Consider the following 26,944-nt stretch of genomic DNA (forward strand, 5'->3'; position numbering starts at 1 on the left):
ATAAGGCTCTATCCAAGCGTGAGTTAAATACAAACTATTCACAGAAAAAGATTGCATGCTGTATAACATACAGTGTATTATGTTATTAGCACTGGAAATTCCAGTTTGGGTGTTTGCACATGTAGTGGGCTCATTTATGTTTAAGCTCCATAACTTTGTAAGTTATGAAAGCATTATATACCTACTTTAGGCTATACAGCAGACTTTCAGAAATAGTCTATGCTCTGATTAGAAAAAACTAACATGATGGAAATAAAGAGCTAAAGTTAGCCATTGCCTAGTGAGGGATTGACAGTTTGCTTACACAAAGTTAACTTTGAAATATTTTAAAGCATAATTTGTAGTGTTGATATTTCTAGATCATTATCAATCAGGGGATTGATTTTCAATTATAACCCAGAACAGAATTAGCATTTGAGTCATAGGTTCCAATTTTTCTTATGGGAAATAATACCTCATATATGAATTTAAAAGCTGCTGTGCTTTTAAAACATTTAAATTGTGGTCCACCATCAATTATTATGATTAATTAAAACTAACACCATAAAATGTAAATAAATAATGTTAACAAAACAAGTTATTTCAGCTTGTATAAATCTTATCTAGTTTAACTATTGAGTATGTATATTAACTATATAAAATAATAATAATAATAATAATAAAATGACAAAACCAATGAAAGGTCTAAAACCTTAAAATAAAACAGAAAATAAAGGGTAAAAGCTCAAAACATTAAAAGCTAAAAATTCTAAATTTTACACATAACAATAACAGGATTTAAAGTGATTTTGAGGACACGGAAAACCCATTTAAATATTTAACAGTGAATTAATTTAAATTATTCTGACAGAAACATTTTAAATAGAGGAAAAAAAAGATATTTCAATTTTAGAAGTGTAAAAGGGTACACCAGCTTAAACCAAAGTTTAAAATTACTAAAAATTATTTAACTTAATTGTGATATTAATAAAAAAGAACTAATAATTAAACTAAATATTATCCACTATTTAGAAGTGTTTGCGACATGAAAACGTTCTGCATAGTAGCATTGACCCTGTAACTTTAATTCTGAAATGGTGCTCTGCCTTTTTAAGAAAAATAAAAAAAAAGTGATGTCATAAACATGCGACTAAATGTCCTGTGCGCTTGTTCAGCCGGTGGGACTGACTCACATGGGTTATGTGAATACAGTAAGCAAATAAAAGCTCTATTTATTCAGTTTAATTAACTGTATTTATTAAGAGTGAATGATGCATCGTGTTTTCTGCTCGCGGTGGGTTTTATCCGGGCTGTCAGTGACAGCTGGTATAGGCATCGGTGCCACCTTGACAGCAACCGGCGATCGCCTTAGCAAAAACCGGGATACGAGTCACAGCGGCGGACTGCTGGACCGCATCCCGGTCATCCCGGTCCCGAGCGTCGACGCAGCGTCAGAGGTTAGCCCGTACCAGCCGGGACAGGTCGCTGTAAGCAGATCCACAGCTGTGATGAAGTACGGCTTCCCTTCCCTGTCCAACATCAAGAGCAGAGAGTCTTACGTGACCTCGTACGACCCCAGAAACAGGACCGCAGCCTGGGTCATAGAGCAGCTCAACGCCGAGACGGTAACCGGGACCTCGGACAGAAAGTTCTGCGATTTCAAAGAGGACGACTCGGTTCATGTTTACCACAGATCGAGCAATGTGGATTACAAGGGCAGTGGGTTTGACAGGGGTCACCTGGCCGCAGCAGCCAATCACAAATGGAGTCAGAAAGCCATGGATGACACCTTCTACCTGAGCAATGTGTCACCACAGGTGAGCCACTCACATTGAATAACAGCTGCTCAAGCCTTGCTCTTCCTGCAAACAGCAGTTAAGGGAGTACAATTCCATTGAAACTGTATCCTTGGATGATATTTATAATCTATTTCTAAAATGCCACATATAACTATGCATTATTTGTAACGTATTTTTAAATATGCATTTATCAGTGATTTCTTCAGTATTAATAATTGAAATTAATGAATTTATATAACTGTCTAATCAATTTAGAGAAAAGTATTTTATATATATATATATATATATATATATATATATATATATATATATATATATATATATATATGATATTAATAATCAATGTTTAAAATGCTACGTATAAAGTATTTATTATTGCATACTTGTTACTTTTTTTATTATTTATTAAATCTTTGAACTTTGATCGTTTATTTTTAACAATAAAACTATTACTGGATTTATAATTTTATATATATATATAGTGTAAATAATCAACGTTTAAGATCTTAAAAACCTCTTTAAATGTATTTAAATTATTTTGGATTACAAATCATTTGTTTAGTGTTAATAATTAAACCATTATTAAATTGATATAAGTGTCAATGCCGGTAAAGATGTTTTTATATATCAGAAAAAAAAATAGACATTAATAAACACTGTTTAAAATGCCACCGATAATAATGCATTTAATTTATTTTTAATAGTTATTTATCATTTGTTTATTATCAGTTAATGAATTTATAGGTCTAATCAGTAAGGAAAAAATATACTAGAAAATTAATTTGAAAAGTCACCTATGACAATGAATTTAACTTATTTAAATTTAATATTCTATTTATTAATAATTGCTTCTTATTAATAATTAAACTTTTACTGAATTTATATAAATGTCTAATCAATTATGAGTTCAAAAATAAATTTGTTTAGGTTATTAAAATTCTTAGGTCTGTTGTATTCAAATTCTTACTCATTAATTGAAAAGGAAGTAATTAATTAATTTTGTAATTCTTTGTGTTGGTAAGAACTAAAGAGTAGGGTAGATTTCCATGAGCTCCTTATTTTATACAATCCATAAAACCACCAATCATTTAAAGAGTTTGCTTATTCAATATTTTTCTATTTGTATGGGTAATTATGGCTGTTAATATTACATACATCTTTCCCAACAGAATCCTCATCTAAACCAGAACGCATGGAATAACTTGGAGAAATATTGTCGCTCTCTCACCAAGCATTACCAGAATGTCTTTGTGTGCACTGGACCACTCTACTTACCCCGGTAAAAGCCTCTCAGTATGCTCTTGAGAAGCACTGCTCAAGATTTTTCAAACTAGCCTGAAATCAAGATACGAAACTATTTAATCAGCCGATATTTTAATAAATTGACAGAACCTAATGTTTCCCTTCCTGGATCTACAGACAGGAACCTGATGGGAAAATGTATGTGAAGTATCAGGTTTTGGGAAAGAACCATGTAGCCGTGCCGACTCACTTCTTTAAGGTGGTGATTCTGGAAAAGCCAAGAGGAGACGTGGAGCTGCGGTCCTATGTGATGCCCAATATGCCGGTCGATGACAAGATTCCGCTGGAACGCTTCCTGGTTCCCATCGAGAGCATCGAGAGAGCGTCTGGGCTGCTGTTCGTACCAAACATCATGAAGAGGACCAGCAGTCTGAAAGCCATTACTGCAGGCTAGTGAGGAGTTTACAGTGATTACTGAGGGGGAATGGAAAATACCTCAAAGTTTCATTATGTCACTGACAGGCATTTATAAAGTCACCAGGGAAATTATTTAATTTTCAGTGTATGTGGAAAAACTACTGAGAGAGATATATCAGTCACTGGCTGACAGTCTAATGCTGTAGCCTTTTGTTAAATAGAGGAGAAATTTTAATATCATTACTGTTTTTAGATGTCAGCCAATATGATTTTTAACCAAGCCAAAACTGTGTGTGAAATTAGATTTTAATTTCAACTGTGAAATGTCATTTGTACTACTGGAAATAAAACCAATCTGAAATCATATTTGTTTTTTTATTCACATTTGATGATGATGATTCAGAGATGAATGGTATTTAGAATCAATATCTGTTTTAATCCACTTTAAATAACCTAAATTCATGATTGTCAACACATTAAAAATGCACAAGCCCATAATTTACCACATAACTTAACTATATACCCAAGTATACGATCTACAGTGTGTATGAGGCAACAGACCTGGAAATAAGACATCTTCAGGATGAATTTAGTTGAAGTTAATGGGCATTTAGAAAGACAAGAAACACTGAAGATGACTGCTGGTGAAGCATTAAACATTAGTTTGTTTATTTTGTTTTTGCCGCAGAAACTTAGTATACACAGTCTGTGATAACCTGAAAATTTTTTATATACTTTGTTAATTCTTGAGAGCTGAGACAAAACAGCCTACTAAACTAACTAACTATCATGAGTTTGTTGCAAACAAACCTTACATATTACGTGACATTTGTGCTCTTAATTCAGTGAAAACTGCTCCATTCAAACTGTGTGTGTTACCTGTCTTAGGTGTGTATTCTAGTTCAGTTGTTATAGGCAAACAAATTCAAACTTAAACTTGTAAATCCTCCGTTCGTCGACGTCATCGCATGTTTGCATACTGCATTTCGATTGGTCTTTTTTTCTTACACTAACCTTCATGATGAATTGTGATTGGTCTCGTCTTGCTTGCATATTTAAACATTTATTTGTCCCTTTTACTTACTTCTGAGGCTGACGTGAAATCAACAAGAGGCTGTTTTGTTTGCATTTTATTTAATATTAAAAAGGCTGACATCCCTGAATTCAAACTTAAATAAATTAATAAATTAATGTACAACTTGTGCACAATTCTGTGAAACCCATCTGATACAGTATATATCACAAATATTATTTTAATATTTCAGGTCGTTGTATGCATACTGTATATTTACCTTTACATTTAGTCATTTTGCAGACGCTTTTATCCAAATCAATTACAAAATAGTTTTCAAAAACTATGTGCACATCCACTTGAAGAGCACTAGATGGCACTATGGTCTCAAACAGCACTGTTAAATTTTAAAAGAGACTTTACCATTATGAGGAGCTCAAGGTTTTGGTTAACATGGTCCAGTTAGCTATAATTACACAAAAACATCTTTCTCTATTGATTTAAATTCAAAAGTAGCAGTGTATTTTTATATAATATAAAAGGTTTTGCTTTATATGCATCACAAATATTTTATTTCATTATACTACAGCTGATGTTTTAAAGAAAGACGTTGATGACACTCATGGACAAATATTTAGCTTTTATTTTGAATGGCACTCACTGAAGTGCACCCATCTTGACAATGGCATTCTACATGGATATATACATTCTGTCCATAGCATTTACTTAACTTTACACAGGTGAAACAATATATCTTTTTCTCAACAACAGTATTTTTCTTGGACTGTACAGTAAACTAACAAATAAAGTAAGAACCTTGAAATACCTAAATAAAACTTTAATAATTCTAGAGGCAATTGTACATGAATCGCACTGAACATTTTCTTCAACACAAATGAATTCTCATATATTGGTATGTTTTCTGATCATGTATGTACATGTGGCAAAACCGTCAGCGTAGCTCTGAAACATACATACAAAAGATGCAGAGGTAAAGCAGAAAACACTGTAGAGATTTTACATGGTTTTTGATATATAATCATGCCAAACAGGAAACAGTTCTCTTCCTTTAAATTAAGTGACAATAAACAGCAGCCCTTTGACTTTCACATAACATATTAAGAAATTAAAAAGTGTTTTAATGTGCCATACTATTGCCTTCAAAATTTCTGTTACAGGAAGTCCAGACATGTTTTGTTTGTTGTTTTCAATTTCTCTGTATTAAAACAGGTTATTTCTGCAAAAGTTCACAGGCAAAAAATCTCCTTTGGTTATTCTGAATAATGTAGTGATACATGAAGCCTAACTCACACAGAAGTCACTTTCAAACCAAGCAGCTTTCTGTTGGTCAGTGTTGGCGAATTCACGTGATCAACCTGAACCCGTTGCAAACTGGGAAATTTATCGCCCACACATGAAATTACTGATTGCTTTTGTAATGATTGGATTTTGCCTGTGAAAATTTACCTAACAGTGGTTAATGAGACCTCAGCTTAAGTCTTAAAAGTAAACTAGCCTAACCAACTGCAACTGCGAAAACAATGAATGTTTTCAGACAGGTTTCTCCATCTCAGTTGTTTAAGTAAACACAGTTCTTCCTTCAACCTCACACCAGTGGTACTGTAACATCCCCCCAAAAATCTTCAACTTTAAAGAAATGTAAAGTCACCATTTTTTATGGAATATTGCAGTGTTAACTATAAATTATTCATTATTATTATAATTATTTTAATTCATGCGTCCTCATGTGCTCTCCCCTTGCAACGACATCTCTTCTCTTCTCATATGAGATCACAGCAATTAGCAAACAATCCAACAATCCACTCAATTCCCCATTAACAAAATCAAATCCTGTCCTACATTTTTTCTCGTTCAAGAAGCCATTTCACCCGGATATACATCACAATTCATAGTTTTCAGTCACCTGACTGGCTCGAAGACCTGGAGGGCAAAACATCCATGGTACTGCAGCGCATGCCTGTCAATTTTTCATTCATTTCCAAGCCACAAATATTTAGATCACCTCTCAAAAGAATAAATCAAAGATGTGGGGGAAAAAAATGCAAGTTTTGGCCATTTCCCAAAAACATTGGGACATTCAAAAATGTTTACTGTGAAAAACACTTAAAGTACCTTAATGTATTAAAAGAGTGATATGAAAATATCAGAAACAGTATACACCCTATTGATGATACTGTTCATACTTTGTATAGGCAAGCAGATGATCCCAGAATGCAATGCGTGTTTCCTTTATAATGGATTCCTATGGAAAAAAAATTTATGTGAAACTTTGCACATTGTGTTTATATTCTAGGTTCATCTGTCTGCCTGTACAACGTATGCATCATTAATAAGGTGTATACTGAATTTGGGCTTAATAATATAGTAATACAGTGGCGGAAAGGTGTGTTCCTGCAGGGTTGTGACATCACGTCACAACTAGGAATAGGGAAAAGATGAGCTCAACTTGTGTTCTGTTCACACTCAGCATTCAGACTTCAACAAGTACTCTTAATTTTGGGGTTAAAACAACAAATGTAGTTGAATAAATAAATTAACTAAACATAATTTAAAAAAACATAAATTAAAAAATCAATTCCAAAAAACAGTTAAACAGAGCATACTTTTTCTCGAGCTTGTATGATAAATAAAATAAAAAAATAGCGAAAACAGAGAATACTAAAAAAATGGAGATGTCTGATATGATGTTTATACACAAAGTGGTTTGCCCTTGCAGTTTTTCCAAAATTATTGTCCCAAATAAAATGATGTGAATATTTATACATAAAGAAACACTGACAGTCTTCAAACTCTTCTCCACAAACCTGATTTGAATAAAATTCAGTGACGCTAAAACAGGTTCGCCTGTTTGCAAAGGGTCTGTCAGCAGCAGGGTTGATGCAACTATTGCCGTGCTACTCGTTTGATGCAAACTGCATCTGAAGAGCAGAAAACATCACAAGCTTTAAGTAAAAAAACCAGCCACGTACCCTTCACACATCAACTCAAGTGCTGAATGCTATACGCTTTGTACTTGCTGCTCTGAATAGCCTTTATAACAAGTCCACAGAAGCAGGTTTTGGTTAAAGGGTCCATTCTAATGCTATAGAAAGTGCATAGAGTGGAAGAAAGACATCGTAGGGGGGACACACCGATTGTACTGCAGGTACGATGTTGGATACGGAGTCTAATACTGGCCAACAGCAAGCAGTATGAGGACGTTTCTATCCACGGCGTTGATAGCAGAGGGGTTAAAGTGTGTCGTCGTCTTTGCCCTCTCTAGAAGCAGCACCTGAATATACAATCAGAGCTTACATTGTTTTGTTTTGTTTTTCTTCTAAATAAAGTACAGCAGACCTCAGCACAGGAAATACACACTGTACGAAAAAAGAAAATCTCTTTTCTCTGAAAAGCCCATAAAAAACTATATACATTAAAGAGGCACATCGCCTCTGTATAGACTAAAATGTAAGCACATACAAAAAAGGTATGCAACAAAATGCGATGCGTAAAAGTCCTCTTACAAATAAAGCGAGTGGTTTGTGCTACTGCTGCCCTGGAGTGACTCAAGCAACAAAAATGATAAGAAAAGGATGTTTACATGAAATGGAAAATAGTGTTTCAACAAATAATTACATTATTATCATGCCAAGTCAAATTCTAAAGGTGTATATGCACAGTTCAAATCTAGAGATGATACGGAATCTGGTCACGGCTTACATCGGTGACAAGGGCTATGTATGAAGCATCATGGGACATCTGTGTGTGGCTAATAATCTAAAAGGATTCAACAAGACACATTAGCCTTTATATTCTGAATGAAAAAACATTGTGCAACTCTTTCCAATTCGTTCCCAAGAGTTATTTTTGACCAGTACTAGGGACTTTGTGAAGTCAATTGAACCCCGCTGTATTTTCAGAGAGTTACCCATAGCCCTTGTCCATCACTAGACCCTTAGGCCTGTGTTGTGTGTTTGTGTCCACGCTAGCAGTTGCTGCTGTTCCGAAATTCACCGTTTTCTGTGATCTGCAGCTTGGTAGGGTTGGTGGGAGAGATGCCGTTCCTCGTCTGCATGCTGTAACGATCCTTCAGCTGAGACAGAGCGCTCATTAGCCGGGCGTTTGCGGCGTCCAGGGATGAGATTCTCTTCTCCTGTGGGGAGTGACCATTAATGGAGGTCAGATAGGAGAAGGTGATTAACAGTGCATGATATTTAGTGTTTAATTAAAGTCTTTCTTCTCCGTAACGGACGCAAGGTGACTGGCACTCTCTAGTTTTAAACATTACAGACTAATTACGCCGTCTAAAAGCCATAAAATGAATTCACAGAGTTTAAATTAAAATTCATGCGGTGATAGCAGTAATCTCTCCTTGTCTTTAGAAAATAAATCTATGATGCAAACAGTCTTTAATGATTTTGATGAGTGTTATAGCGAGTCCACAGTGGGTGGTTTTTATGTTTACGAGAGACACTGATTGTCCCCAGAGGACACAGGCGTTCATCATTAAACTTTCAGATACATTAACACCATTAAACCTCAAGAGACCAGCTCACAACATCATGTTGAAATCAAACCAAACACAAGAGGGCGCTATGACCCTGCGAATTTTATCAATCTAATCAATTTAATGCATTCTTGCTGAATACAAGTATTTCTTTCTTTCTTTCTTTTTTTGTTTTAAATTTTAATCATCTCAAACTGTATAAATATTATAAAGTGTATATTTTGAGTCTTTTTTGCAATTCACTTTTTTTCAAATACCACTGCTGTGTGACCAAATAATTTTAGTCTTTCATTTAATATGAGCTCATTAAACCACATAATAATTATACAAAAATGTGCTAAATGCTGTTTAAAGTAGTGCTCGATGGAGTATTGCATGTCTTTTTTTCACTTAAATTAATCAGTCAAACGACATCATGAAAACTATTTGATTACAGCAAACATTGCCTTGGCTTGAACATTTTATTTATCAAAAAAAAAAAGTAAATTAATAAAGACATATAAACAATGATTAGATATTTAATTTACCTGGGCTTCGATGATTTTCTGTTTGGAGTCTACAATTGCCTGCATGTCTGCGTGATCTTTCTTCAGCTCCTCTTCAACTGACATCAACCTGAAACATGAAATTACCACATCCATCGTTATGCTACAGATGCTAATTGTTACTGTACTTAACTAGAGAATAATACTTTAATTCCGTCAGAGGTTTATGTAGGATGCATACATTTTCAAACGTACATTTTGAACCCTAGTAATTTCTAATGGATCACCACTTATGGGGTTTGAACCTACAATGTTTCAGTTTCTAGATCAGATCTTTAATCACAAGACCACACCAAATCGTCACCTGGTGATGATGCTCTTCATCTGGTGCTCTTTCTCATCCTGCTGCTTGCGTAATCGCTCCTCCGTGTCCTCAAGCCGAGCCTGGTACTCCAGGAGCATCTTCTGGGTTTGGTCGTCCTGGCTCTTCATGTGAGATTCATACTCTTCCAGCTTCTTAGCAGAAATACGCAGCTTCTCCTGCAGGACAGCAATCTCCTGCTGATACTGAGGAGGAGAAAGAGAGAATGAAGAACTCTAATAGCAGGATTAGAGAGCAACAAAAGCTGTGTAAAGAGGGAGTTCTCGGGTGTGTACGGCTGTGGTTTGAAATGCATATTACATGAACAGAGCCCTGTTAATCATCCTGCATCTGTCTGCTAAGCCCTGGAAATCCAGCAAAGCTGTCTGAAATATATCTAAATAGGTGCTACTGAATATTTCAAAGATTAACTTTCCATGTGTTTTGGGGCAATCCTGTAGCTCACGGTAGATAATGCTGCTTACAACACCAAAGTCAGCTTGAAATCAATGTGTCTGCCACATGCACACATATACATTATTTTACATTATTTTCACTTAAAAATATATATTTCTATCATGACAATTCTTGGAGGGTTTAGCATGGTAATGTACATGACAATGTTAATGTGTTTGGTTTTACTGGAATAGATCTGCTGTGCTGCTGCTGCGACAGAGCAAGTACCGAGACTTCCTACTGCCAATACATCCACAACATGCTGCTGTGAGCATGTAAGAAATACTGCTGCTATGCATATAAAATATCTGAAATAACCCCCATATATAACATACATGAATCACCCCATAGCAGATCTATAAAGGTGGAGCTGGGGAAGGTGGAGGGTTTCTGAAGTGTGCTGCAACTGCTACAGCAAGCACTAGTCTAGCACATTGGCTACAGATACAGGAGAGAACCAATCAGTTGTGATGGGATGATGTCATTATGTCAGATTTAGTTAGACCTATCGGACTGCGCCATCTAGAGTTTCATGACAGAACTTTGTATTTATAAGGCTTTGCTTTGTTGCATTGACTAGAAATAAAGACAGCATGTCTAAACATTAAGTAAATTGATCTGGTTTTTGGGATGTTTACATATTTTTTTTCCATATATATATATATATATATATATATATATATATATATATATATATATATATATATATATATATATATAAAAATATATAAAAATAAGAAAATTATTTTTGCTGTGTTGTTGCTTCAGGCAATTCAGAAACTAAGAAAGTGTGGCACGAAATGTTTTATGCAGTCGCTTGGAGAAGAAAGTTTTTGAGAACTCACTCTTGATAGTCTCCATCTTGAGATTCTGCTTGTTTAAGGGCTTACAGATACAGAAACCCACTGCTTTATAAATATGCAAAGACTTTGAATAATAAGCCTAGTTTTCTGTGTGTTTTTCCATCTTGTGATTTTGCATCTAGACTAAAACACTGTTGTGCAATAAGCTACATTCCCTGTAGAGGATTCAAACAATCTTCACAGTATCACTTACATTAACAGCTTCAAACAGCACAGATGCAGTGGGGTTCTGCTGAGGGAGAAACATGAGTATGTGGGTGTACACACTCAGTGCACTCCGACGGGCTCATTATTCATTAAAGAGCAGGGGAAAGAGACGGCAGACAAGCCTGAGCCAGGCGTGTGCTCTCCACTACTGCAGTATAATGATTTGAGGCTGTCCTCCTAAATTACAACACTACAGAGGTCAAAAGTCAGCTTCATCTAAAGTCTGTTTCAATTGTGGTCTTGCTCTTCGAAGGACATCTACCTGTCTGCAGTTTGACATCCACAGTCCTCGTATCAGTTTAGGACACAATGCAGTGACTAAGCAACTGGATCTGAGCCTAAAATCTCCTCAAATCTGGGTACTCGGAACAAAAACCTTGGACAGTTCTGTGTTTCTTGGAAAAGTGCGAAAAGTTAGCAATTTATACTATGTTTAAAATTTTGGGGTCTGATTTTTAAAATTCTTTTGATAAGTCTCATTCTCACAAAGGCCATACTTATTTACTATATTTATAAATAATATTATAATTTATATATTTTTTATTATTACAATTTAAAATAACTGTTGTCTATTTTAATATATTTTAAAAAGTAATTTATTCCTAAATTTTCAGCAGTCATGTCTCCTGTCTTTAGTGTCACATGATCCTTCAGAAATCAGTCTAATATGCTGATTCATTGCCCATGTAACATTTCTTACTATTAATGTTAAAAACGTTTAATATTTGCTTAATATTTTTTTGTGGAAACTGTGATACATTTTTTCAGGACTCTCTGATGAAAAGAAAGTTCACAACATTTATTTGAAATAGAAATCTTTTGTAAAATTATAAATGTATTCACTGTCACTTTTGATCGATAATATGCTTCTTCGTTGAATAAAAGAAAAAAAAAACTTTTTTGAATGGCATTATGGCAAATGCTGAGCTAATGAATATTAATTAGGTTTACATGATTGTTCATTCCAGGAAGGTTACCTAGCAGCGTCAGCATGACGTTAATAATATTCATAAACATGTCCTCACAGAAAGTCCATTATGTTCTAGAGATGACAAATAGTGAAACTAGCTAATATATTTTACAAGAAATCATCACTGTCTGCAAGCACTTCCTGTCTGTGTGCCCGTGGGAGGCTAGTTTTGATCACGCAAACAGTAAGCCTGCTGTATTTCTGCATATACTGCTGTTTTTCGTGCAGCCGAGCCGCAGGATGAGAGTCTCATTATTACCTTTTCAGTTGGTGTGAGATCCTCCTTGTTTGGAAAGTCCTCCCGGTGTTTCGAATCTGGGTCAATTCCCTCCTGCTCCAAATATTGCACATTCATATTCAGCAGCCATGCAGCAGTACGGTCCAATGCATTGGGATTCACAGGAGATGGAGCCTAATAAAAGTTCATTCAAACACACACACACACACACACACAAATACATTATTGTATCATAATTAGCCATTCTAACATCTATATGACTCTCAAATTTGTTAGTTTTCACTCATGCACACCAACAAACAAGTACCTTAAAACTTTTCAAGGTGACAACAACACTTGTGCTTGCTAGGAAAAACATTTGATCATTTTTTAATGAAGATTCATTCCACAGACATCAAAGTAACAGTCTGGACAATGGGAGCAGTCATTTAATCACTAGCACAGTCCAGCAATTAATTCTGCTTGTCTGCTCCGTTCCTTTCCCCTTTGACATCAAGAGGGCTGCGCGTTCATCTCAACCTAAGAGCCTCGTTGATTGTAGCGATGCACCAAAAGACTCATTAACCCCTGAGAGATCTGAGTGCCAATTTGTTTTAAGGATATCAGCCGAGTGCTAGCTAATTTAATGGTATCTAAGTTAGCTATGGGAATGTAGCAACTAACAGACCTTTTGAGACATAAAGGATGTGATCGGTTTTAAAATGCTATCTCTTGAGAACATGGAACTTTGAAAATAAACTTTTTCTTGATTGTAGCAATAATAACAATGATTAGGTTGATAACATTTCTGAAAAAAATGTGAATGGCGCCTGCCTTGCAAAACCTGTCGCCACAATTCTAATTGTCATTGTGTGATGCTATGTAGTTGCTGTGGATTTCAGAGTGCTTTTTTAGCATGTTTGTTTCTAGGGTTTTTTCTGTTGGGTTGTTGTATCCTGCTTATTAGGATAACTCAAGAAGAGCCAACCCTCAATCCTCAATGATATTTTGATCTCCAGATGTAAACTTGGGTCTTATCTATTTGATTTTCTAAAAAGGTTTATTACCCAGGAAAAAATCAATGGTTTAATTTCCTAAAAAAAAAAAAACAATTGTGGATATATAAACAAATTAATGAAATCTGCATTATTCAATGTTTGAATATTTCATTTTGAACTAAAATGTTATTTTCTTAGATTAAAATTTTAGCCAGAGCAAAACTGACTAATATTAATGTATATGACCTGATCATGTGTATGATTTAGTAAAATGTAAAAGGTATTTTCACCAAAAGACAAAAAGTGTAAAAATGAACTCACTTGTTTGTGTAGGGTGCGCTGCTTGGATTCTGGACTGTCCCCTTTGGAGGACGACGACTGCTGCCTCAGTCTGGTGCCGCTGCTTGGCCAATCGGGAGATGATGACATCATACTTCCACTGGAGGGGCGGGGGTACGGTGCGGTGTTGAGCATGTTGGGTGGAGTGCGGCCCCTTGTGACGGCTGGAGGAGGCTGGTCTATCCTGCGCTGCGGCCCCGCACTGTTCTGGCGTGGTACGTTGGCTTGGTGTTGGGGCTCCGTGAGGGACAGCTGTCTGCGCGTGAACTCTCCAGAACACCGAATGAACTCGTCCCCGCTGCTGCCCCCTCCGCCGCTGGCCCCTGTGCTGGACTGGCTCAGGAATGGGTGCTTTGACCCCGCAGTAGCTGCTTCCTCTGCGTTACTCTGGGAGCTGATGGAGCTCTGGCATTCAGATCCCGAATCGGCCACCGCGCGGGGCAATCCGGCGGCCATCTGGTACACAGGGTTCTGGAACGAGAGCGGGGCGAGCAGCTGGGACCTCCCCGGGGCGGTTTCTGTGCTTGGTGTGGTGGGGGTCTGACCTGCCCTCCTCAGGGTCGGACCGCTGGGCGTGTTGCCCTTAGCGGTGCGGGTGGTCCACACTCCTGTGCCCTGGCCCACAGAGGTCTGGCTGTCATTGACGGGGTCGCTGAAGGAGGTGTTGGGAGCACTCTCCAGAGAACGACTGTCCTGCAGGTCCACCATTGACAAGCTCTTGCTGCCGTTGGGGATCTGAACATCTGGCTCGTTGGCCTCCGAGTAACTGGAGCTGCGGGCAGGCGACGGCTGGATCACAGAATTCTTCGTTACGAAAAACAGATCCTTGTTTTCAGGGGTTGGTGAGGGCAGCCGAGTGAAATCCACCAACCTGTCCAAGTGGCAATGGGACAAAATGAAATTCACAGCTGTCCTTTAATTCAAATCAAACTCATTGTTTGCCAATCCAGCTCATTTGCATGTGTGTGTGCTGATGTGACTGATCACAGTCCAAACACTGTACTTTGACCAAACATGCAAACTAAGTCTCATGACAGAAAAAAGCTACAATAAAATATGTCTTTGATTACTGTGCTAGAGAATAAAACACCCTGAAGAAAAGGATAAAGAAAAGGAAAGTATGAACAATGTTTTGCTTTGGTGCTCTTTAGTCAAAACAAATCTGTTTCTAATGGAGAAACTGGCCATGTTAACTGCATGCGTTATATTGCCAGTTTCTATATTTAAGATTTTGTTTGGAGAGACATTAATACTTTAATTCAGCAGTGTGTGTAAATTTTACAAAAGATTTCTTTTTTAAATAAATTCTGTTCTTTTGAACTTTCTTTTAAGCAAAGAATCCTGAAAATAATGCATAGCGGCTTTCTGAAAAATATTAAGCGTATTAACCGTTTCAACATATTAAAATAATAATAACCATTTTCAACACTGATAATAATGTGAATTGTTTCTTGAGCACCAAATCAGCATTTTAGAATGATTTCTGAAGGATCATGTGACACCGAAGACTGTAGTAATGATGCTGAAAATTCAGCTTTGCATCATAGGAATAAATTACATTTTAAAATGTTTTACAACAGGAAACTGTTCTTTGAATTTTAATCATATTCCACAATATTACTGTTTTACTGTATTTTTTTCAGGGCATGAGAGACCTCTTTGAAAAACATAAAAAAATCATAAAGACACAAAACTTTTAAACAGTACTGTACATTCTTGCATTCGACAGATGCTTTGATTCAGAGTGACTGACTGTGCATTCAAACAGTATGCATGTTTCTAAGAGAACTGAACCCATGACCCTGACGTTGCTATACCTGTGCTCTTCCAGTTGAGAAAATTAATGCAACAGAGATAGTTAGTAATTAGGTAGTAAAAGATCTGAAACTAACTATTAAAATGTGAAGATATCTTCAGATGCAAGTAATCTTATTTGAAAGCACTTGGTGATCAGTAGAGCAGCAAGAGAAGATATGGCATTTTATAAGAGCTTTGCTTGGGACACATTTTACACCTTCATTTTTTACCGTAATCCACAACAGAATGATAAAGATTTTACTAGCTTGCAGTTTTCCCTCTCAGCTTAATTTGCATTTCACAGTGTCATGTTTAAGACTCCCACCTAAATATATGAGTGCTTTAAAAGTATTTCCCTCATTTCACAGACTGCCACAGTAAATATCCATCAACTCAGAGCCCACAGAAATAGAATTTAAGTTTTCAGTTTTTTAAAGCATTTTCAGTTTATCCGTTCCTCAGTTAGAAGCATAAGTAATGCAAAGCAAGACTTTATTTTAGCTTTCCAGTTAAATTAGACATTTCTTATTACTTTTGGAAGGACAATAATCTGTAATCTACACTAGGATGAAACTGAAAAGTCTGGCTACGTAAGACAAATTTTTCCTTGACTTACCCTGTGATCTCACTGTCCATGACCATTTTCTGCAGACCGGTAGACAGGCTGCTGCTGGGTAGAGTTGGGGAGCCCACGCGCTCAGTGGGAGATGACATGGGGGCTCCGGTGGGGTTCGTCAGGGCCGAATTCACATCCCGCAGGATCCGTGCTAAAGGACCCAGCTTAGTGACAGTACTCTACAACACAATGCAGAACTGTGAATGACTGGATTCAAACTTGATAGATCATTGTGAACTCACTCTGTTGAGTACAAGCAATATATTACTACAGAAAAAATACTTAAAATAAATATTAGCTTGTTATTCCAGTACAGTTTGAAGCAGACAAGAGAGGCTGTGCTTTACAGTGATTTTAACATGTTGAATGGGTGCTGTTAGGTTCAACACAGGTGGAAAGTGAATCCTAATGACCAAATTGGTCAGTTGGTGTAGATCTGTACATTTCTATTGATGCAATCTGAATTTTAAAAATGGTTTCTAGTAACTTGGTGTACATATTGTCTAATAAATCTGGCATTGTGTACTACAACGATTGTTGGCTGTTTGATGTATTGCTTTTATCCAAAGTCGCTTTGGATAAAAGTGTCTGCTTAATGCATAAATGTAAATGCAAATATCAGCTATTTCACATTTGAGATCACTAGCTTTGATTGTGGCTCATCCAGTCAGATTTTAGAGCCAGTATTGTCTGTATTTTATCTTAAAATAAAAATCCATTCTCTTCAGATAATCACTTAATAAACTAAATTTTTTTTTAATTTTTCAGAATCTACTAGCTATTTTTATTTTATCTCAAATTACACTGAGATGTGATAGTAAGATTTTCTGTGAGAGAAATGATATTTGTTCAATCGCAGACATTCACCTGATCGAGTTGTGAAACGGCTTCTGACAGGAGAGAATGGAGAGTGGAGAGTTCACGGCCCAGGTCAACGTAACCCTCGAAGCCTGCTGTGTTTGAGATGGTCTCTGGGTTGGAGATCTCCAGCAGGAAGCGCTGCATGTTGGTCCATTCGTGCTCCAAAAACTGGTTCATAAAGGACATGTACTCCTCCTTACTGCCAAACCTACAACATAAAACACAGTAAATAGAGTTTGCTCTGATGAAAATGTACCATCCACAACAGTTTATCAGTATGTTTACATAACTAACTGCAACCACAGAAGTATAATACATTAAAACTCATGATCAACATCAAATTTCATTGTCATTTCAGTATCACATCATATGTTTAAGCTTAATGATGTTACTTTTTGATGATATATATATATATATATATATATATATATATATATGTATATATATATATATATATATATATATGTGTGTGTGTGTGTGTGTGTGTGTGGTGTGTGTGTGTGTGTGTGTGTGTGATTTTTGTATTGTAATTTGTTTTATTTTTTTGACTAAAATGATGAAAAATAAAATAAAGTATGTGATAAAATATTATTTGTATTGATGCATGGTTGGTTAGGATAGGACAATATTTGGCTGAGATACAACTATTTGAAAATCTGGAATCTGAGGGTACAAAAAAAAAATCTTTATTTAATCTCCTAATGATTTTTGGCATAAAAGAAAAATCGTAAATTTGACCCATACAATGTTTTGTTGGCTATTGCTATTGCTACAAATATGCTTGTGCGACTAATGAAATCTGTCGTTTTGACCCATACAATGTATTGTTGGCTATTGCTATTGCTACATATATATATATATATATATATATATATATATATATATATATATATGTATCTCCTTTATTTGCATAAGAAAATACACTCACTTGGTGAAGTTGGCAAGGTTTTGTGTCACTTTGGCGATAAGTGTAAGTGTCCGGGCGGTGCGGTCATCTGGATATTCCTGCATGAGGCTGAAGAGTGAGGGCGACATGATGGCAGGACACAGGAAGCGCAGGAAAAGAGATGCGCTGATCAGGCGTTCACTGATGTCCGGTCGTCCTCGGTTACTGCACTCCTGCCTCCAGGATGCAAACACTTCCTTGAGCTCCCGAGGAAACACGCTGGAGTGGAAACACAACAAAGTGATTTGAGCAGAAAACATCACAGCCAACACCACATTTTTATTACAGCTAAAGATATCAGTATACAGGTCTGGAACAACATGAGGGTGAGTAAATGATGACTTCAAACCAGTGAGCTGAAATCTTGTCTAGCACTGCTGAGTAACTGTTTAGTAACAAACAGGCCCAAAAACAACAACACTCCCACTCAGTTCTGCATTCCCACATCGATTCACAGTCACCATGTTTCACTGCTACACCCTTTTGCTACAACCGTTACACCCGCATTAAATTTTCACATCACCGCCGTAAGGACGTCCCCTGCTGTGGCCTCTAGCTCACCACAATCTGCCGTTTAAGTTGCTTGAGTCTTTTTGAGACAGGGAGACATAAAAAAATGCTGCATAACAAAAACCATGGTAGAGTTAGACACAACTTATCAAGATACTCCTCAAAGGGAGAAAAATTACATCCCCCTGATAGAATATCTTGCACTAGGCCATTGCAGGAGGGAGTAATTTCATATCTCAGCATGCTTTTGCAGATACGTAGGTGATGATTAAGGAACAGCACAGTCTCTATGAGGACAGATGGAGACCTCTCTCTTCCTATTAATCTTACTATGCCAGGCATCATGGGCTTTTTGGAGAAATTACAAAATTGCTAATTCAGGATCTGCCTAGAAATAATTGAAAAGCAGCCGAAAAGCCTTCATACGTCATAATATTCTTGCATGTTTTTGTAAGCATTAACATTTATGCATTTGATAGATGCTTCTTAAACAAAATGACTTACATTGCATTCTATATATATATATATATATATATATATATATATATATATATATATTATAAAGTATACTTGCAATAGTTCCGCTTTAACACAATCAAATATACTTCAGTATATCTTTAGTTGGAATTCAGCACTACTTCTGCACAATTAAAGTGCATTAAGATAAAAATTTTTAGTTGTTATTTATCAGACTTTAAGTATACCAGTTTAGTATACCAAAAGTACAATTGTAGGGTCTTTTTATTAAGTACATAAATATGTAAATGTATTTGTAGTATACTTAGCATGAAATAAATGTAATTCAAATTTGTGTATATTTATTTTTCACTAGGGATGTTTCCAATAAAAAGAAAATTCCCATAAATCTGTCTAGGCCAGGCAGTTGAGATGAGCTGTGTGCATACTCTGATATGAGCAGTGAATTTGATGGCATTACCAGTAAGAATTGATGATCTTGCAGAAAGCCAGCTCACAGCACATCTTGAGGTTGCTCTGGTGCTCATGCAGGTCACTGGAGGAGCACTTAGACGGATCCACCTCGCAGTTCTCGTCTGACTCATACAGGGCTTTGATGAACTCACCTGGGACGAAGAAAGTAAACAATGCAGAATCCTCATTTAGCACAGACAGCGTGCAGCCTGCTGCAGTAGTTTACTGCTGCTTATATGTTACAGTTGCACAAGTTGAACTAAGTAATGATTAATATTAGGAAATAATATTACTGTTGCAAAAATATATATAAAAAAGGTACTCATCAGATGAGATGCCGAATAAGGGCAAAATAAAATAAAAACCATCTTTGAAGAATCTGCAGCAAATGTTTAGAAATATTTCAATTACATCACTTGAATCAACTGAAAATTGATCACTGACATATCATTCTGTAAGTCACTAAATTAATCAAAGAAAGATTTGGTTTAATTTCGTAAGGCACAAAAATGCAACTGAAACTATGCTATGTGTAAACTGCATCACTTTCTCACAGACTAAACTTTTGAAAGTATTTTCCCAGCATCAAACAAACTCTTTTGAGGGAAACCAACCCTAAAGCTTCCCTCCTCACTCAGTGTTGCTCCCATATTTGACTTGATATCTTAAATAATTGAACAGAACTTCAAAAACACAGACTACACTCAAAAAAAGCAGTAAATTATTAATTATATATTCTCACAAGCATATTTGATGGTCTGCAGAAATTGTAAAGAAAGTATTGCACTGCTTTGATTTGAATGACAATTTTCACAGAGACGTATACACAAAGTCAGCATGTTTTCTTTACCTAAAGCATCCTGAAGGTACTTCTGTCCCACTAGTTTCAGGTACTTCTCTATAGCTTTAGTAGCCAGTGTGTTCTCACGGAATATGAGATGCTCATTGTCTCCACACCGATCCACCTCAGACATCATCAGATCTGTCAGAAAGTCCTGAGGGAGACAAAACATTAAGTCTTTATTGATGAGCAGAATTTCTAGAGATAGACGTTAACTGCTTGAAACCTTAGTTTAAATTATAAATGCTTTCCCTTGATTCTCATTTGTCAGATAACAAAGTTTCACCCAAACTCATCGGACGAGTCAGTGTTGCTGTATCTGACTGATTGGGATGCTAAGACAAATACATCAATGTTTTGAGAACGTTTTCATACCTTATCAGATAATTCAACTACATTTATAGTTGTTTTTGCATAGAAAACAGACAAAAATGGAACACAAATCATGCGGGCTTTAGAACACACAATAAAACTCAAAGGAAAAGGCTGTTTTTGTGTCTACTGTGCAGCTTCTGGTCTGTTTCCTCCTTTCCTTCCCCATCTGCCCATCTTTGATCACTCTGTTTTTGAAGTCCCACATTTGATTCTGAACCATCCAGAACTGGGTGTCTGACTGGATGACCTGGAAAACAGCAAATGCATCTGATGGGCCGGATGCAGGGTTTTTATTTGGAGTCCAGGAGACACACAGCAGTTCCAGTCAGGACATGTTCCAGATTGAAATGGTTATGGATATCCAGCAGGGGAGATGACTCATACACAGTGATAGCGTATTGATTGTGGGATAATGGACATTGTATAGTTCGGCAAGGTCTTGTTGTAACATTCTTTGCCTTACTTCCTGTTTTTCCACTCTCATGATGCATATCTCATGTCTCGGCTCCGCCTTCACTGCATCTGTAATCGGTTTCAGCTGAGCACATCCAAGACCTCAGAAGCCCACGAGTAAACAAGCTAATGATTTCTTCTCATGTGGCCCCTGTGAGAGGTCTTTTATAGTCTATAGGCTTAATTTACATTCAAAGTATCATTTACAGTACATTCAGAGCTACAAAACGTACAAAAAGCAAGATAAAAGATCAATTTAAAGGATAAATTTAAATTGTTACTAGTTGAACATTTTAGATGATCAAGATCAAGTTTAAAGTTTTCAGAGCAATGCCTGATGGGAAGATCTTAAGTAAATAATGACAGCATCTATGCACTTTTTCTTTTGCACAGAGAATAAAAAAACAGTCTGGACTGTAATGACAGGAAGTGTAATTTACTTAATTGCAATTCTAAGAAATTCAAAAGGTAATGGCTTTGTGGGAAATTAAGTTCTTTCACCTTGATCCATAAATCTGCCTGTCTGTCAGTATAAACCTTAAAACTTCAAGACTTTTTTCCCCCAAATTATTGATGAAAATCAGGTGGTGAGGGGAAAAAAGTATTACAAGAAGACCAAAGATCTCTGCATATTTTTTCAAATTAAATTAAAGTTATTAGGTTTATTAGGTTATTAAGTTAGTTATCAGCTCTAGTAAAAAAGCAATATATTTAAAATACATTTATTTCATTTATTTCATAAGTATGGTTCAAATCTATTGACATATTTGCTGACATATCGCTAGAGACTTACTGATATAAAAAATATAATTCAGTTTTATTTGGAGTATACTTGTGCACAATGTACATTTTTAATATTAAGCCTAAAATGTGTTTTAATGTCACTATTGATAATGATCTTTGAATAATATTGGTAATTATATGCAAGATATTTAAAGTGTATCTAAAGTATACTTGCAATAGTTCCACTTTAGCACAATCAAATGTGCTTCAGTATATCTTTATTTAGCACTACTTCTGCACAATTAAAGTGCATTAAGTAAAAAATTAGTAGTTCCAATTTATCAGACTTTAAGTATACCTGTTTAGTTTACCAAAAGTTAAATTGCAGAGTATTTTTATTAAGTACATAAATATGTAAATATATTTGTAGTATACTTAGCATGAAATAAAAGTATTTCAAATACATTTTAGTTTATTTAATTTTTACTAGGGAGGTTTATGAGTTTTAATTTATTTGAATCCAAAATCTTGTTTCAATTCAAATTTACCGATTTAAAAAAAATATTTGATTCATTTCATTACATTAAAATAAAAAAACACTAAAATTACATTCTTAGCACATTTTAATACTAAAAAACATTCTGCTAGTTATATCATTATACTGCATATTCATGTTGCATTTTTCACAATAACTACAAAATAGAAAGATACCATTTCGTATTTATTTTTTTAACGTGTGAAAATTTCGGATGAGAATTTCAGACTCAGTGTGCAAAAACCTTTAGTCACCAAAGAATGATTATTAAATATGATAAAGCAGACTTGAATTGATGCTGTCAGATACTTAAAATTAGTTCAAATTGTATTATTTAAAGAAGCATCCAATTGCTTCTGACCTGTATAAGCTCCATGTGTTTAGCATGGATTAAGAGACCAGTATAAATTCCCATGCTACTCCATGCTGGTTTAGGATGCATTTTGATGGCATACACCAGCAGAACATACGATCCCACCAGCATCAAAAACACAATCTGGTCATAAGCTATGTAATGCAAGAGAAATGAAGGATCAATGTGGGTGGTGCTGTGCTACTGCTGTCAGCAGAATCTCTGTAAAGGACATGGGCGTGTGTGTGTGTCTACAGCTGGTCGTGATTTCTGCTGATGCCCTGGCGTTGGATCAATGATCTGCAGCATATGTATGACTGTGTTTTGAGAGATAGTGTCTGAGTCATTATTGCATGCCTCTACAAGCACCCTTCTGAGGATACAGTCTCCTTAAGCAGGTGTCCGCAACAATCAAAACAGTTGCCGACACGTTACACTTATATAAGACAAGAACAAGACAGGATTTTCTGTGCTGCACAAAGCTCTCTCAGCCATCACCGGTGGGATCAGGTGATAAGGGCATATCTGAGCTTTTCCCTTCCCAGTCAGGCAGAGGTGCATTGTGGTTATGACACTGAGAGGATCAAATGAGACCCAGTTTTTCGAAAAGCTCTGCATCTTTGGCAGGAGTCACAGAGTTCTGTATTCAATTAGGACACGAGAGCTTAACACAGTGAGCAGCACTCAGTGCCTGTTCCCTGATGAGACTTAACCGTAGTCTCACCACTAATCAGACGCCACCGAGCACAGCACATTTTCTCCAGCATGCCTGTCACATCCCATCATGCCTGTCTGTAGCCTAGCACCACAATCAGCACACATCTGCAAAAGAAAAACTATGAGGGTTTTAAGGAAAATTGAGTACTAGCGAAGCATTTACTGCATACTAGGCAGAATATACTGTCTATATTTTAAGCAAATAATACATGTGAAACAGTATGCAGCTGTAAATGCTTTAAGGTTGTGTGAAATGTTGTTGTCACATGACCTTATTAGATTGCATGAGTGGTGCCCAGTTAAAGTGTCAGAAATATGGGCATTTGTAGCCCAGTTTTGTTAAAAAATATCTTTTGCAGTTGAGAGGGAGATGTTAAAAATTGTGGTTGATATTACTTCCAGTTCATTCGTCATACTGCAAGTCAAGCACGCTGCATTGCAGGATACTGTGCATACTGAATTTTTTGGTAAAAATACAGTATAGTTGGTTATGCTTTTTCCTGTGTATAAAATTTGCATACTTTGCACAGTATACACTACTGCTGTTTGCTTTTTTTTCTTGTGCTCAACAAAGCTGCATTTATTTGATCAGAGCTACAGTAAGAACAGTAATGTTGTGAAATATTATTACAATTTAAAAGAACTTCTTTATATTTTAAAATCTAATTTATTCATTTGATGCAAAACTGTATTTTGAGCATCGTTACATAATCCTTCAGAAATCATTTTAATCTGCTGATTTGGAGCTCATGAAACATTTCTTAATATTATCAATGGCTAAAACAGTTGTGCTGCAAATTTTTGTGGAAACTGTAATTTTTTCAGAATTCTTATATGAATAGAAGGTTCAAAAAAACAGCATTTATTTGAACTGGAAATCTTTTTAACATTAAAAATGTCTTTACTATCACTTTTGATCTATTTAAATTCACCATATATAACCTATTCTGGTTTTGTTGCATGCATATTTTGCTCATTTAATTAAACCAAACCAATCAAATTTAAATTTGTTGGTATCTTGAAATACTGTGAATTCAAATTGCTTTCAATGGCCATTCAGTCATTATGATACTAATCCATGTTTCCCATTTTTCCTGCTGTCCAATAGCCTGTGGAAGGGTTGTTAACGTCCTGTTTAAGCTTCATGCTTACAACGGTTTGAGGCAGACATGAATAAGTAAGCAGTGGCTTGTTAAAATGGCAATGCGTGCCCTCAAGGGTCCAGTCATCCTCTGGGCGATCCACTAATGACCCCTGTCCCACAGGCCCGCCTCCCTATTGCACAGCCATGCTGATAAATAATCTTTCTGACTAGCACTTTACAGCTTAATTCTTCACTGTGCGTGATCACATGAACTCGTTTGGCCCTCAAACCAACGGCTGAATTAATAAAAGCTGATTAGCATGAGGCCTGACACTTGGAATTTCCCTCGGGACAAACCCTGAGCGGACACTTTGGCTCTTTATGTGAGGTTAGAATCGTGAATCTCCCCCCACCTGCTCACACCCTCACACAGCACAATCAATAGTTCCTGCACAAACAGACTGGATCTGTATCAGTGTATCACAAAGCTTGGATTTAAATTGTTGTGGATAAAAATGTAAAAATCAAAATGGACTATTCCTATTTATTTAGGACAGCAGGAAATTATCTAAAATATAATTAATAAAAAATTTTTTTTTTAATAAAATATAATTAAATATAAAAGACATGAAAGATAAATATATACATTTAAAAAAATATATAATTATTAATGGTATATTTAAAAATAATAATAATAATAATACATATACATATATATATATATATATATATATATATATATATATATATATATATATATATATATATATATATATATATATATATATATATATATATATAGAAGCTTTATATAAAATTGACCAGGAGCAATAAATAAATATATAAAAAAAAACATAAAAAACAATTATGTTTTATGTTTTGAAAATAAGATATGAAAACTTTGGATATTTTAGATTTCTTTATCGGCCCTTTTTAACTTTGGATAAAGCTGTCATGTAAAGACATGAAATTAATATTGCTAATAATTTAAATGTTGATATACAGTATAAATTCAGTATATAATATATACACACTATATTATTCATATGCTGAATACACACCTTAACTACTGTATATTTAAAAATGAAAGTAATACATATTTAGGAGCTTTATTGAAAACTGACATGGAAAAATTTAAGAAAATAATTAAAAACTAACATATGAAAACATAATTATAGAAATATAAAAATAAAATATTGGATTTTTTTTTATTTTATTTAATGACCCTGTTTTAATTTTTGATAAAGTTCCTGAATAGGTATTATACACACACACACACACACACACACACACACACACACACACACACACACACAGTACATAATACAGACTATATTGTATACATTATATACTGAATACCTACTGTATAAATGGTACATTTAAAAATGTAAATAATAGGAGATTTATCTAAAATCAACAAGGGGTACTAAATATAAAAAATAACAATGGATATGTCATATCTATTTAATTCCCTTTGTATTTATTGTTGATAAAGCTCCTGTATAGGTATTATGTAAATATGTAATTTACATATTAATATTTACAGTATATAATACTGTATACATTCTATACTGAATACATACTCTGAATACATACTGTATCTTTACCATTTACAGTTGTGTGTGTCAAAGATGTTTGATACATTAACAAAGCTCAAATGCACAGCATCTCAAGACTATTTTACAAATTTGATGGCTGCTTATTAGATCAATAAAGGTGAAAGTCATATTATGCGACTACACATTATGGAGAGCTTAGCATTAGACAATTCTGGCATGCAGCAATTCAATTTGAAGACAATTTTAAAACAAGATACCCCATACAGACAGATATTATTTCAATTATGTGCTATCAGTACATAATCAGGCTAATCAGTACTCACTGAAATCATGCAGGCCTGCAGACAAAGACAGGAAGCTGTGGAATGCAGAGACTAAGTCAATGCACTTTATTTACAGCAGCCAGGCTTCAGCTAATGAAAGACAATGCACTGGCTAACCAGCTCTGGCCTCGTATAATGACAGACAATGCAGTACCTGACCAATAAACGCCAGTGTAATGAAAGACTTTGGCCTTATTGACTTACAGTTCTGCTGTAATGACAGACCAGCCACTTCGTTGATTGTCTGAAAAATTACATAATACTGCATGCATTCTGGCTTGAATTGTGCACTGTGATGGCAAAATGTTGAAAAATAACAGCTATTGCCTGCTGAAAAAGACAGAATCAATTTTTCACTCAACACAAAAGGCAAACAAAATACCAAAATCTCATTCAAGCACATCTAAACACAAGACACATTGTGCTTTGGGTTTGTATTGCTGCATTGCACAGACTCAAATCCCAAATAA

The 26,944-nt window shown here is 35.5% G+C and overlaps 2 protein-coding genes across 10 annotated transcripts in view; one reads left to right on the plus strand and one right to left on the minus strand.

Moving 5' to 3' along the window:
• The first annotated feature begins 1,118 nt into the window (after positions 1–1,118).
• Positions 1,119–3,801, plus strand: endog (endonuclease G). The gene is made up of 3 exons (XM_019069439.2): positions 1,119–1,796; positions 2,948–3,057; positions 3,198–3,801. The coding sequence occupies exons 1-3, from the start codon at positions 1,248–1,250 to the stop codon at positions 3,472–3,474; spliced, it is 936 nt and encodes a 311-aa protein (XP_018924984.1). The 5' UTR covers positions 1,119–1,247; the 3' UTR covers positions 3,475–3,801.
• Positions 3,802–5,074: 1,273 nt separating this feature from the next.
• Positions 5,075–26,944, minus strand: part of dab2ipa (DAB2 interacting protein a) — an 89,217-nt gene continuing 67,347 nt past the window's right edge. For all 9 annotated transcript variants that reach the window (XM_042729427.1, XM_042729426.1, XM_042729429.1 and 6 more), the window contains 11 exons: positions 20,363–20,507; positions 19,520–19,664; positions 18,055–18,291; positions 17,133–17,334; positions 16,266–16,444; positions 13,835–14,723; positions 12,558–12,710; positions 9,806–10,008; positions 9,484–9,571; positions 8,464–8,602; positions 5,075–7,741 (listed from right to left, as the gene is read on the minus strand). In XM_042729427.1, coding sequence (XP_042585361.1) covers positions 7,701–7,741; positions 8,464–8,602; positions 9,484–9,571; positions 9,806–10,008; positions 12,558–12,710; positions 13,835–14,723; positions 16,266–16,444; positions 17,133–17,334; positions 18,055–18,291; positions 19,520–19,664; positions 20,363–20,507 — 2,421 coding nt within the window. In that variant the 3' untranslated portion in view covers positions 5,075–7,700. The remainder of the gene's footprint in view (positions 7,742–8,463; positions 8,603–9,483; positions 9,572–9,805; positions 10,009–12,557; positions 12,711–13,834; positions 14,724–16,265; positions 16,445–17,132; positions 17,335–18,054; positions 18,292–19,519; positions 19,665–20,362; positions 20,508–26,944) is intronic.

The sequence above is a fragment of the Cyprinus carpio genome, chromosome B8, assembly GCF_018340385.1.
Source record: "Cyprinus carpio isolate SPL01 chromosome B8, ASM1834038v1, whole genome shotgun sequence".
In the NCBI taxonomy this organism is placed as follows: domain Eukaryota; kingdom Metazoa; phylum Chordata; class Actinopteri; order Cypriniformes; family Cyprinidae; genus Cyprinus; species Cyprinus carpio.

Coding starts and splice junctions, on each gene's coding strand:
- endog (XM_019069439.2), top strand. CDS start 1,248: ATGATGCATCGTGTTTTCTGCTCGCGGTGGGTTTTATCCGGGCTGTCA. Junction 1,797..2,947: donor TGAGCAATGTGTCACCACAG/GTGAGCCACTCA, acceptor CTTTCCCAACAG/AATCCTCATCTAAACCAGAA. Junction 3,058..3,197: donor GGACCACTCTACTTACCCCG/GTAAAAGCCTCT, acceptor CTGGATCTACAG/ACAGGAACCTGATGGGAAAA.